The sequence below is a fragment of the Pectinophora gossypiella genome, chromosome 20 (genome assembly GCF_024362695.1).
Source record: "Pectinophora gossypiella chromosome 20, ilPecGoss1.1, whole genome shotgun sequence".
Taxonomy (NCBI): Eukaryota; Metazoa; Arthropoda; class Insecta; order Lepidoptera; family Gelechiidae; genus Pectinophora; species Pectinophora gossypiella.
The window spans coordinates 1,711,590-1,726,247 of NC_065423.1; the positions used below are offsets into that span (position 1 = coordinate 1,711,590).

The following is a 14,658-nucleotide window of genomic DNA, read 5'->3' on the forward strand; positions in this document are numbered from 1 at the left end:
TATTATATTATGAAATAATTTAAATTTGGAAAACTTCGAAGCTAAAATCGGCCTTTACTCGAGTGCCAAAAAAGTAAATAGACAAAAACAGCTCTCATGTCATACAGCCAAACAGAACGCAACCATATTCCTCATTCACTGCCAGCGGCAATCCGAAAACCTTTAAAACAAACGAATTAAATTACAACAGGGCACACGTACTGGCTCGGAACTCCAGAATTTATTACTGCCTATATGCTGGTTTATTTATAAGAAAGCAGAGAGAGATGAAATTACGTGATACCATTCCGAATCAAAGTGAAATACTGCTGAGCAACTGTGGGAATTCGGCAATGTTTGTTGCTAAGTTATTTGATGATTTCTTGTCGTGTTGTGAGTAGATAGTCGACGTATTTTTTACGTTAATAGCGTAGGTTCGTTAAATTTGTTTTAGATAGACGTTTTTATTTTATTATAGAGCACACATAGGTATAGGTTTAAAGATTCTTCTCCTAATGCGAAATGGGGGGAGGGGGGGTCACAATTAAAACTTAACTGATACTTTTAAGGAAGTAGAAGTTGCGACTTGTGATTCGGTCGCCGACAAGTAACTACCTTTTAAATATAATTAAAATAATATTAGCTCACTACTATAATATCCCAATTACATCCATCGCAAGATGAACTAAGTACCCACACCTCACCGAGTTTTCTGTTAGACCAACGTGGCAGGTGGTGAGCTGAATCGCCGTCTATACCTACTGGTCCAGCCAACATTGTTAGTGAAAACTGCACTAAACTTAATGAATTAATAACTCATTGGTGCAATTCCGGTATCGGGTTCGAACAGGCGCTCACTCTCCGTTTGAGAAGCAAGCCGGTGATTCATAGGACTAAAATGACTCAATGAAAGGGGTTAAATTCAAAATCCTTTATAATTATCTACTGCTCAAACACATAATCGCACGCCCAGCACAGCACACACAGTCATTAGATCGAGATGACGCTCGCATAAACACTATATAGTTAAAATCTAAAAAGCAGATAATATTAGGCTACGTTTCTCAAAAACAATATAGATGGAAAGTTCCTCATTTTAATAATTATTTTAATAATGTTAAATATTATTATGATAAAAAGTGAATGATGAATAACAAAACGCAGCCTATCTAAAACCTAAAACGGAACGCAACGAAACGCTCGACGTAACTGTCAAAAGTGCCAAATCCGCCGCGCATCAAAACAACGTTTATTTTCGCTATAAAAATATAAATTCAACATGGATCCGCGTTTGTACGAGTCTAAATTAGTGAACCATAAAATATTTAAAGATTGTAAAGAAAGTTTGAAAGATAATCCTAGTGGAAAGTTGCGAAATCTTATGGACTTGCGCGATGATGTTTTGTACCTTTGGAACGCAGTGGAGAACTGTTTATTCAGCCTGAATTTGAAGAGATTGGAGGAAAATGACGAGGAAACACCTTACCAGGTGTGTATCTTGCTATCTTTAGTCCGTTTTATACTCCGTAATGCCGTTTTTTCCAAATTACCGGCATGATTTTTCTAAGCAATTTTGAGGTTATGTTGACATTTTTATGTTGGTGTAAATGTGTTTTACAATAGAATTATACTTGCAAACGGTTTTAAACCTAATTCATGTACTGAATAAAACTACAAGCTTACGTGAAAAATTAAAAAAATATTAAGAAATTATTAGTCCTATAGAAAAGTTGACCTACATTATTGTCATTCTATGAAGGTACCAAAACATTAGTGTTATGTTAATAATGCATGTATTAGATAATCTATAATACATTCTTCTTCTTTGCGAGTCAATGGCGATCGATACTAATTTTTTGCTGAGCAATAATTGGCCACGCGTACGGCATTGTCAGTAGCTTCGTAAAGGTCTTTGATAGTGCAGGTGTTAGGGCACTTAGGACAAAATTGTTGCATCATGAAATGTTACTATAAAACATAAGTTAGATTTTATTTAATTACTTATAATTTGCTTATTATTATAAGTTATTACTAACATTAGAGTATAAGTTGTTTGTTACAAAAATAAAGAATGAAGAAGAAGTCCGAAATAAATTATTTTAATTTGTATTATCATAACATAAACTCACGACTTTATTCCCAGTGAGGTAAAACTGTAACTTTCTGAAATTTTAATAAGTAGGTGTAATGTTTCGCCGAACTTTTTGTTATATAAGAGTGGCGAGCCATTGTGACGTTATATTAAATGCTCCAATAAACATAAGACTCGGTTTTCCAGAAAAAAGTTAAACAATCGAGATAGAATTTTACAACCATAACATAATAAAAAATTGAATATTCTCAAATGGAACAAGCTTAGCCAACTCCACCAGATTTCCGGCCAAGTAGTTAATGCCATTTGCGGCTAATATGTGACGTCAAAAAACTATTCTACTAGAATATACTTAGCCTGGCGATTCAGAGGGGTAATGCTGCCAGCCTGTTGCGCACCTTGCCTCGATGTGACGCATTGGAGGAGGTGTTTTATTTATAAGATGTGTTTGTTTTGTTTTTAATTGTTTGAATAAACTAGAATATACTCGTATCCAGTCATTAATAAACCATCTATTTAAAAATAATAAAAAGACACCTTTAGAATGACCTTCTTAATTAAGTTTTTCACTTATTTTATTTAACATTTAATCATGTATCAACCCATTAAACATTTTTGTTTAAATATTCACTCTGTATAAAGTGTGTGAAACCTTAAAAGTGACGAATAATAATCAAGACCAAAAAGCATTTCAAAAAAATAATACTTGAATTACAATCGGTACATTCTGTTATTTTTGTGTAAGGAACATAATATTTTCGAATAATTTTGTCATTCTTCACGTTTTAGTAGAAAATTATCTGCCCATGTAACAGGGATTTTGAATTAAACACCTTACTTAACTCTCTTTAAATATTTTAAGATTTATCTTAAATGTTGATGATGTTTTTTTTTTAATGTGACTTATTGTAGACTAACAACCCGCCCCGGCTTCGCTCGGGTGCATTGCTGAGGAAAAATTAAATTATTTATCACCTTAAAATCCTCAAAAATAACAGTATTTTTCCACTATTTAATGCGTGTTATTATACATATAAACCTTCCTCTTGAATCACTCTATCTATTAAAAAAAAACCGCATCAAAATCCGTTGCGTAGTTTTAAAGATTTAAGCGTACGTAGGGATATAGGGACAGAAAAAGCGACTTTGTTTTATACTGGCTCCTGACTGGCTTGTGTAACGACTAACGACTACTTACATACTAACTAAAGCAGATAGTAGTCGGTACCGACTAGACTGTTTCAAGTACGAAGCATTGCAATGGCTTAACCAAAGAGGTCACAAAGTGTTCAATTGTGATATGTTCGGGATCGGAAATCGAACCCAGGCAGTCAGATCGAGAAACCAACGGTCAACACGAACGCTGTTACTTCAAATTAGGATGTATTTATTTTTAAAAACAACAACTACATTCTTCTATCGCATGGATTGTGAGGTGGATTACCAACCCCATCAACCCTGGTGTCAGGATCATTACTGAGCCGCCATTAGGCCCCTGACTCATGTAACGTCTACGTAACCGGGACCAACGGCTTAGCGTCTCTCATACTTTTTGGACAATCAGGTGATCAGCCTGTAATGTCAATTTGTCCCCACTGGGATTCGAACCCGGGACCTCCGGGTCGTGAGCACAACGCTCAACCACTGGACCACGGAGGCCGTTAACAGCTACATTGCCAACACCTTATCAATTAAAATAATTTATCAACCCTTTCACACGTCACTTTACGATACAGAAACGAAAATCCAAACTGCCCCTTATACCATTCGTCACTAAAACCGAAACAATGACCTTTGAAAAGAGCTCTCGATTGCACCACCATTAATCTCACTTGGTACATTACCGCGGAATTAATTATCCTCTGACCATACGATTTAATGGGCTTCCTAAGGGACCCTGAGGTCCGATTTAATCACTACTTCTCATTCGGCGATTTATAGCGGCTAAGACCGGACGTCGGAAGGGGTTAATCGGATCCAGCTGACCAATAGATCGTTGGTCCAAAGCAGATTTGACCCTTGTAAGACTGTGGGGAACTGTAATGAGTGGTTATGGCGAGCTCAACAGGCGTTTTGTTGAGTTTGGTGTCCTCGGCGGTGATTTCATGAGCTGGGCCTTTAGCCAAGTTGAAAACGATTACGACAAAGTCGCGTTTGTAAATCGCTTGTAACTCGGCTAACCCTTGGCTTTTTCATGTTAGTTTTATATCAAATTCGTCAAATGTATGCTTGTAAATCTTGCTTTGGTGCTTCTAGCAGATACTGCCTGATTTTATTTTATTGATTTATTAGGTTTGCCAACAGCCAAAAACACTTTTACTTGTAACTTAACCTATATACAAATATTGGACTAGTGCTCGTCCAATTATAGGTATTTTAAGTTACACCTGTCATTTTCTTATGCTCCGAAAACGAAAGGGACGTGTAGTCGACTGGCTGAAAAATTATGGAACACATCACGTATATAAAAGAAGAAATCTAAAACAACGCTTTCGATTTTTCAACGTTGGCGTATAACACGACAAAATTAAGTTGACAGCACTCGTTAAAACAAGTTGCATAGCAGCGAGATGCCTATTCGAGACGTCCCAGTTATTGTTCCATTCACTCATTCATTTTAAAATGACCAGCTGTTAATCATCCGTCCCATAAATCGATTATTACGTGCTCAGCGGTGAAGGAAAACATCGTAAGGAAACCCGAGAAATGTGTTTTTGGAGGTACATGTGACATACCTAAGTTTTCCCTTCTGGTTGGAAGGTCCGGTAAGAAGTCAAAACAGGACCTGTCACATTTTCGGGTTAGGTAAGTGGACCTGTGAAAACGGGGTAACACTACGCTTTTGCTCCCTGCAAATACATATCGACCACAGTCTTTAAGCTTCCTTAACAATAAAAGATTATTGAGCAGCTTAAGACCCTGAAGGTATCCCTATCAAGCCTCTATAATCCTACATGTGATGTTGTTTCCAGGAAAATTTATATCAATTGGTCACCCTGGTCAGCCCTTGCCCGGGTCGATTGTTAATCTGAACTTAGGAGTACTTTTCACCTTAGCCGGTCGCAAGGCCGCCTTAAATCTGTAAGCGTGTAAGATACAGGGTGGTTATTCTAGTAGTCTAAATTGTCATAAAAGAGTAGAGAGAGTGTTGGTCTAACAGAAATCTCGGTAAGGTATGGATACTTAGTTCGTCCTGCGACGGATGTAGCTCTGACTATCCCATTGGGATATAGACGTGAGATTGAAATAGTACTACAACGGCTCTAAACCACGAAATTCGGCTTTGAATTCAATCAAAATTTGATCATAAGTAATTGATATCACATGGTTTCCAGAATTTGTCTCCGGTTAATGGCGATATTATATGGGACTTGAATATAGCTGGAGAGAAGTAGATGTAGTATTACACGTTATCCTGTGTTTTATGTTATGTTAAAAGAGTACTATGTCGATAGAAAACTTTGTTTAAATTTGCATTAGGTTCAAACTGAATTGTGGGGTCCCGATTTGGCGCTAGCAGCGGTACCATGGGTGATGTGATTCACACAATCAAATCCAGCTTAAAACCTTTTTATTCGACGTTATTACTGTCTTAGATTCATGTTACAATATTTATAACTCATACTACGTTATATGGTAATAAATAATAAACAACATATAAAAATATCAGTGAAATTTTTCAAAACCACTCCCAACAGTTTCACAGTCGACTTCTAATTAATCTTTCATTATCCCTTACCCTTCAAGTCCAAAGGACCTTAAACTTTAAAAGGCCATTCTTCCCCTTCGATTTAATCAGCCGAACTAAACTATGACCCACAAGCCAACAATTTACCTGCCGTTCTGGAGCCCCCATAAAAGCTGGGGGCAAATATTGTCACAATTAGAAGATAGCATCATCCTGTAAACACGGACAGAGTACCCTTCGGCGTATATCTTTAGGCGGGAGGCCTGAACGGTCGTCGTGGGTTCTTCAGCAAGTTAGGAGATCCCAGCGAGAATGCGAGGCCATAGTCGTATTCTTCAAAGTCAAACTCAAAAATATCTTTATTTATTAGGTGACATATTTACACTTTGAATCGTCAATTTTTATGCAAATATATTTTTGTCGAACGTCTTATCCGCCTAAAACTGCTGCAGATTCTCACAGCAGCTTCAATAAAAACATCATGGATGTTTATCTGTGGTGTATGAGTCCTTTGCTAGTTGCATTGTTAACAATATCAGTGGCTGCAAGTTGTCTTCTGATTACATATGGTTCTGCCCAGGACATTAGAGATAAATAAAAAATGCGATTGGGTTTCGGAGGTAAGTATGTGTCTTAACTTGTATTGAGCTCGTTTTCCCTTCGCGGGTTAAAAGGTCAGACAGGCTGTCGCTTTTATAAAATGGTCTGTCAAAATCTACAGCTTGGGTAAGCGGACCTTGTGAAAAACGGGATGACGCTAGGGAGCTGATTATTAAGTATCGAGTATCTTAAGTTCGTTGTTCCCAGATCAGTCATATCCAAAGCGACTTCTCAACATTTTGGGCTTACAGCCCGCGTAGTCAGTTGCCTGTAACTCGCACCGTATCGTTAAGACGTTTTCCTCCGTGCCTTAAGATCGTTTTATTACCAACCCGGATGGACTTGTGCGATGGATGGCGGGGAATGTAAATTTAGTGTACGGAACCGGACGTAAGGAGGTGAGCATCGGATTGTTTTGTTTTTGCTTGTACCCGCATTAAGACGGGATGATGCTTACACCGCGACATCTTCTAAGGTTTCTTCCTGATTGTAAGATTAAGTCTTTGGTCTAATAAGATGAATCATTGTTTAGATTGGGTATTCCTTGATTGTAATGAATCAATAATCTTTATATTTTAAAAGTTGGATTTTTAAGGTCTTCTGTCGTGTGGATTGTGAGGTGAATTACCAACCCCATCAAGACTAGTGTCAGGGTTATTATTGAGCCGCTAAAGGCCCCTGTCATTTTTAAGGTGATGTTCTACTATTATGCCATAATATGATAATTCGACATTTCATAAATAGCGGTTGTTATTGACATAGCGAATTTCTATTGACAGATATTCAGTAATATTTATTTCACCTTCACAAGTGACTTTGCCACAGGTCATATCAAAAAGGGAGATATCCCTCATTAGTAAATTACGAGTCCGCACGTCGCCTGCTAACTCACTTTGGAACATGAAGCACCAAGACATTTCTGGCTGTACTGCTACATCGATTTACCCGCTGTTCATAGCGTAGTAACACAAGCGTTAGTTGTGGTTGTACGATACTAAATAAGCTGTAGAAAGTTACAATACGATCGCTGCCCCATATAATATGCTTTTTTTGTGCATATTTATACTCCCGCGTCGTCTCCGTAAAAAGTACTTGGTGTTTACTTACACGACGGTCTGACATTTACCCACAGTTACAAACTCCTAAGATACCATTCTCAATAGAATCTCATTCGTAACAATATACAGTTGGAGTCCACATTCCAAGACCTTTGTTTTCGAAAGGATCGTTGTTTTCAAGTCTCGCGTGTTTGCGAGCATTTCACGTGTTAAGACGTGTTAGATCGATTGCTTCTAATGGGATGTTCAGAAACTACTGTTCTTGCTGCTAAGATAATGCTCTGAGTTTACTTCTTCTTGAGGTACTTGATTCCGTTCTTACGTAATAAAATGGAGGCCATCTCAAATGCTTAGGAAACCAGCTATTACTAGACACATAATAACTAACACACACATAACTAGCTGTTACCCCCGACTTGATTCGCGGGATAGAAGTTTCATACAAACTTTACTATTCCTTTTTACGTAGGTGCTTACCTACCTCCTAAATCTACGTAAAAAAACAGTTCACTTATACCTCATTTCTGACGAATTATTATGAATTATCCCACCGAATACCGATTTAAAAATTGAAATAATCCAAAAAAATATGATATAATTATATTGTTTGTTGAAAGGTTTACCTACTGTTTAGTCTCTGCTTGCCCCAGTAGGTCTATGTGTGTATGTTAACATACATACAAAAACTCACGTCTATTTTTCACCGGGGTACGCAGAGACTACGGAATTCCATTTCCTTCGATCCTCACATACTTGTCTTGCTTCCTCGACATTCATCAATCGTTTCATACACGCACGCCGGTTCAGAGTATATCGTACTGAACCTTTTCTAAGGACATCTCCAATTTGGTCAATGTACGTCTTTCCAGGTTGTATGTTAAATTAATTAATATTAACAACAGAAATTGTAGACTTGAATATTGAAGACGTTAATTTACATTATTCTTCAATCGTCCAAAGAGAAATTATTCCGTGATAACGCACACTGAAATAACTACCGCTGACGCCACTAATGGTGACCACATACCAGCAGGACTCACAATACTAGTTTCCGATAATAAGTAATCCCCTAATCGCCTTTGCATGGCTTCTGATCAGCCCTTAAGATCGAAGTTCCTTCGTATGGGAATCGAAACCTTCCCAACACGGTTTAATTTGCCGGGTGTCCATTCATTACGATTGCAACCTTATTTATTGTACCGAGTAGATTCGCGAAAACTACTTACTGTTGGTTCGGAACTTAGGCCCCACTTGGATTTTATTGATGTAAGCTTTCAGTAAGAAATTCGGGCTGGTGTTAGTTATGGGCCAATCTGTCCTAAGTTTTGTTTACCCGCCACTATTCGGAAGAATTTCAGAAAAATAAACTTATTTTCACGTTTCATAACTTTTAGAGCGTCATTTTTCCGTAGTCGGCTTTTAGTTTTTAAACTAATATTTTTAAGTGTGTTTAGGATCTGGGTCTTTTTATGATATTTCTAATACCATTGGAGGATATTAGATCTCAACAAGGAAAAAGTCCTGGAAAAAAATTGACAAGGAATCCCAATTTTAATCCGTAAGTAACACAAGCTCACGACTATATCCTATCGGGTTAGTCAGAGGTACATCCATCGCAAGATAAGTATCCACCCGTCCTCGAACTTTTTTGTTTTGTCCCAATACTGGACCACACAACCATCAAGCAACTGCAGGAGGTATGAAGCATACTTCACCAATACGTATATACGTCTTGTAGGTGTTTTTATTATTCGTTACCATTCTCCTTGGTTTCTTTTATAGGAACTATTCCCCATTTCAATTTACTGTTTTTACCTATCGTCAGTCCCAAGCATGTTCCGTTTTGCATCCTATAGCGGATCCTCAAGGGCGATAAATCCGAACACACTATCGAGACATTATTAATTAAAGCCTTCGAGGAAGCCCACACCTGTCCCAAGGCGTAACTCCAATTGGGTTAGACAAAGAAGGACCAATTCGCCCCGGGATAGCAAATCCTTCCAAGGGTACATAATCCGGCTCGAAGGACCTACTATCGATACAAGAAGCCTCGAATAGATTGCTGTGTTTTGATTGTAAATGGTTCAGGTGTTCATGTGGGTGCTGGTTAATAATTAGCCCAATGTTTCGGATTAGCAGACACGACTCAAGTTTTCGATCCTTTTGGGGTGGGCACAGCCACACGTTACCAAAAGGCAACTTGTAATGACAGATGCGAAGTTATTGCTATATAAATAAACTTGACTATAAAAAGAAAGTAATCTGAGTCATTCAGTCACAAAGACTGTATCATTTTCTGTTGTATTTCTATTTTGTTGCCTGATCTGAATCATCTATTATTCTCGTCTTCCAGTTCCAACTTATCATCGAAAATGTTCCACACAATCTAAGTACACGCGCAGCAAACCTCAAGAACTTCCAAAGGCCCATAACTCACAACTCCTCACGTCATCGGAATATCATCGGCGATTAAACGCAATGGTCTTAATAACGTTCCAAGATAAACACGTCCCTAAAGACAATATATCTCACAAAGGGTCTTTAGTAGCTGCAATGCTGACGTCACAAGTTGGTATCCCTCGAGTATAGTCTGATACGCCAATACTAGGATAAATTACTTTACGAACATGTTAAGGGTTTCTCTTAGGTACTGGCCACATAACTGTGTGGAATTCTAAATTCAAATAGACTATATTTTTAGGTAACGAGTTGTTACTCCTTTATGAGTTTTTGTAAGTCTCAAACACGTTTGTTCGAAAAATGAAATATTAGTGATGTTTCCATGACAGCATAGACAAACTTGGTACTGTACTGGCTACATAGGTATCCGTACGGGATTCTAAATTCAAATACACTCCTTTTTTTAAAATAATGTGTTGTAACCCCTTTCTGACTTTTCTTAGTTTGCTCACGTTTGTTCGAAAACAAATATTAGTAATGGGAGGTAAAATGTTAGTGAAGTTATTACAACAGCATAGACTTTACTCAGTTTTCGGCCGGATAAAAAGATCATACAAAGACAACCCATAGACGACATGACGTCATTTCTTTCATCGGGGTCTATTGACGAAAGCAATGCCATAAACAGCTTAATATGTCGGCACAGGTCTCCACTCAACGGGGCTTTCTCCACCATGCTGGTGAGGTGTCTTTGTAGCCCAGAACCAACAGCTTAAGATGCCTTCCGAATCATCTAACATTTTCGGACAGTCAGTTGAGTCCGCCTGCTATGTCCTAGCCAAGAATCAAAGCCGGACTTATAAATTGTGAGACCAACGCTGCAATCACTAGACAGAGGCCGAGGTTTTTCTTGCAGCCTCTTTTCCCCGGCTTTACAGGTTGTGAAGCTGCAGTAGTTTTAGGCGGATGAGACGTTCGTTATGTAAAAATTGACGATTCAAAGTGTAACTATGTTACCTACTGAATAAAGATGTTTTTGAATTTTGAATTTGTTAACAAATAAATTTCACTTCAGAATAACATGTCCCAAAGATCTAATTCTCCAACATACTAAAATTCTCATCGTACTTTAATCGAATTCTCTCCAATCCGGTAGTACATGAATCGTGTGTGCCCACCTAAGACGGGCCGGCTAAGAAGGGAGGTACCACCCCCTGGTCTTAGGTATGTCCGTACAGGGTAGAGGGAATATGTAAGCCCACGGGTGTTCATTAACTTAGGATGTTAAGCCGCGATCGTAGATAGTATAAACGTTTTGAACCTGGGAACTTGATTGAGAAAAGCTTGCTAGGAAGTGACCTAGTTGGTTGAGTGTTTATGACTTAAGGTGTTTTGTAGTTAATCCTATAGTATAGCCCTACCACATATAGGTACGCGACGTGATAAAATTTTGTCACGGCCATTTTATTGATTCTGACGATATAATCGTTGCGTTGCGCATATTAGCCCTACTGGAGTCTTTAAATTAAGCTTGGATTTTTGGGTAATATTATACTTACCTCTTTGATTGATAGTTCAGGATTTGTGCTCAATTTTTGGCAATAGGCTCGCCCCCTATTACATGAGATTTTAAGCATAGCTAGCGAGGAGTGGGTGCATCTATACTGTACACCTCTGCCTACCCCTTTGAGGATACAGGCGTGATGCTATGTTGTTTGTTTAGATATAGATTTGTTATGAGTCAATAGTATTCTTAGGTAAGTCAATCTCGCTCAGGAATAGAACTCGCTCGTAAGTAAACTTCCTATTTTCACCACAGGCCTCAAAGGATATTTACACCGACGCAAGAGTAATCAAAGGACACGTCAAAAAATTATGATTTACCCACCATGCCGCGACAACAAAAGCTTTATTGGCGCAACAATCCATCACCCTCCAATTGTTCCCTGTGATCATTATTTAAAATATAGATGAGAGTGTTTTCTTTTCGATAATCGAGACTTTGAGGGTAGAACACAATGGAGGCTTTGAATGCACCAGACGGGGGTCACGACGCTTATTTGTATTAGTAAATTGAAGGTATACTGTCCACTTTATTGAGGTCTCCGTGCGCGTCACCCCTAACCTAGAGGTTTGGGGTTCCTTGGTTACACAGCCGCTTTATTAAGCGACTTCAAAAAAGACAGATATATTTTTTTTCTTTAAGATTATTGTCTTGAAATTTTATTAGCTGGACAGATGCTTCATCTCTGAGCTTCCACTTCTCCCTGTATGTCCTGTTCTCTATGTCCTATGTCCACAGTAGGCCTTTGTCCAGCAGTAGCATAATCCAAGCTAGTAAGTAAAAAAATATTCGTATAGCATAAACCATCATCTCTGTAGCATTATCCCGTTTTGTACAGGGTCCAATTACCTAACCTGAAGATTTTGCAGGTCCGGTATTTTACAGAAGCGACTGCCTGTCTAACCTTCTAACCCGCGAAGGGAAAACCAGCCCAATACAGGTTATGTAGCATATGCCCTATTTTTTTGTATGCCAAAACACTGTTAATCGAAAAAAAAATGGGATTTAATCGGTGTTCAGTTAACACAGTAGCCGATCTATATTAATCATGATATATAAAAGAACGTTTGACAAATCCATTCATGCGTTATAAATCCACAAAATTATTATTCTTTGCTTACTCGTCTTTGAATAAAAACTATCCATGCTAGCCCCATTTTTCATTAAGACCGTGCACGTTCACACACTGACGCCGCCACACATCAATGGCCTTGCCAAAATGAGTTGTAAATACTCAGCCAAAACATTTCAAACCCGAAACCAGCAGAACCCGGGTGGCAACCCCCTCAAACATGCACGGGCGTGGGGGATCAATTAAGGTGGCCTTTGTGAACATTCTATCGGCGTGCAATGAAAAGAGTTGTGATTTTCTTTGATACGGAGACGTGGTTTGCCGACTGAGAAATCAAAGAGCTCGGAACGAATGCATGACGGGTTTTATTAAGATTTTATGCGCGACACTCAGAGGCGGGAAAAGAACGAGTCTCAAGTGCTGTGGATGTACGTTTTACATGACGCCGTTCGTAAGTGCAGCGAATCTGGGGGATTAGTGAGCGAAAATATATGGGAGCTTTTAAATTGTAGATTTCAACGACGCGATCGCATTTGCGCGATCTTTGCAACTACTCGTGTTTCTGGATGCTGAAGTTTTTAATGGATAGTCTGATTTCGTAAAGGATAAACATCGGATTGGAGATCATATTACTTCCGGAGTAGCTGGAAATTGCACTTGCTGTTATTCAAAAGCAAGAATAGGTAATGAATGGTACGACAAACCTCGCGGCACGGCAATTGCGTCGCGTGTGATTCGAATCATATCGAGGGCTTTGACATGTAGCCGTACGAAATCTATTCTTGTAGATAGCATTCGCTGTATCTATTGGTTGAAACCTTCGATATAATTAGCGGTGTGTGCGGCGCAATTGCCATGCAGATCCTGCGTAACTCTTAAGATAACTAATATATCTTACTATATATTGGTGTCCTATACTATTTCACTTTCTGGCAATAGGGATATTCCTACATAACCAATCTAATTCCAGATTAAAAAAATGATATTACCCTTTACCGCGTACAAACCAACCATTCAGATGCATCGCAGATTTATTAGAGAATTTATCTTGGTCCACTCGAAATATGTCGTCGAGGATGTCCTGGAATAAATCCAGTCATCTTCCTAGCGTTAACCCGTTTGCACGGGATCCGTGTACCTAACCTGAAGATTTGAAAGGTCCAGTTTTTATAGAAGTCTGACCTTCCTCCGAAACGCATTTCTCCTCATTTTTCCTCACGATGTATTTTCCTTCACCGGTCACCGCATTTGTGATCCAAACATAAATTCGAAAACAAGTTCAAAAATCGTTGATTTGGGCTCGTGCGATTTGAACCTGCGACCTAACATTGATAGTCAAGCGTTCTTCCAACTGCGCTAACACAGTTACCTGGACTAAAAGCAGCATCCGCAATATAACCCAAAACGTAGCAGTACATAGTAACATAAAACTTCTTACATAACCAATCTAATTCCAGATATCCAGAAAAAAACAATAGACCCTAGTTCTGGGTATGCGGATGTCGGTAGGCAGGCAATTATCTTCATCTCGGACGACAGCAGACGTGCTCCAGGCACAATGGGCCCTCGAGGTCGCGCTGTAACGAATCCACTACTGCCGCTGCACTATCAAACGGCGACAGGCCGGATTGTTTGCGAGACACTCACCAGTAATGACGGGGATCATTACCTCTTGTTTTTCACACTTTTTTTTAATTTGGACCTGGACAACGGACGGTTTAGAGATTGCCGTGTTTAGGGTCGCGTCTTGAATAGACAGCAAAATATTGCAACGCTAGCCACCTGATGTCAATTATCTATGAAATAAATCAAAAAAGTCAATTGTGTCAATTATCTTTGCATACAAGTTCATGACTATATCCCAATTGGAGTAGTTAGAAGTACATCCATACCCACATGTCAGCAAATTTCACACATGTAAATTTTTTTTTTATGTAAACAGTGCTAAGAGTGCTAAGAAAAGATCAACTTTTTGATCTTATTATTTGTGAGACTAGTGCCTAAACTATAAAAAAATGCCAATGTGAAAATATTTATGTGTTGGTAACGACGCCTCTTAAAACAAATGACCAAACTGTCAGCGCCTAACGCGTATATTGCCCATAATTTGGCATCGAAAGATGTTCCCGCAGATACGTCACCTATTAAACCATTAAAGCCATTTATAAGGCCGTCAAATACCACTAGCGTCTTTGTCCCGACCTC

General features: G+C 38.7%; 1 protein-coding gene across 1 annotated transcript in view; it reads left to right on the top strand.

The window, feature by feature from the left end:
- The first annotated feature begins 1,205 nt into the window (after positions 1 to 1,205).
- The window catches only part of LOC126375867 (nucleoporin 88), a 156,045-nt gene continuing 142,592 nt past the window's right edge, over positions 1,206 to 14,658 (top strand). Inside the window, exon 1 of the mRNA XM_050022937.1 lies at positions 1,206 to 1,468. Within this exon, the coding sequence (XP_049878894.1) occupies positions 1,259 to 1,468 (210 nt within the window). The 5' untranslated portion in view covers positions 1,206 to 1,258. The remainder of the gene's footprint in view (positions 1,469 to 14,658) is intronic.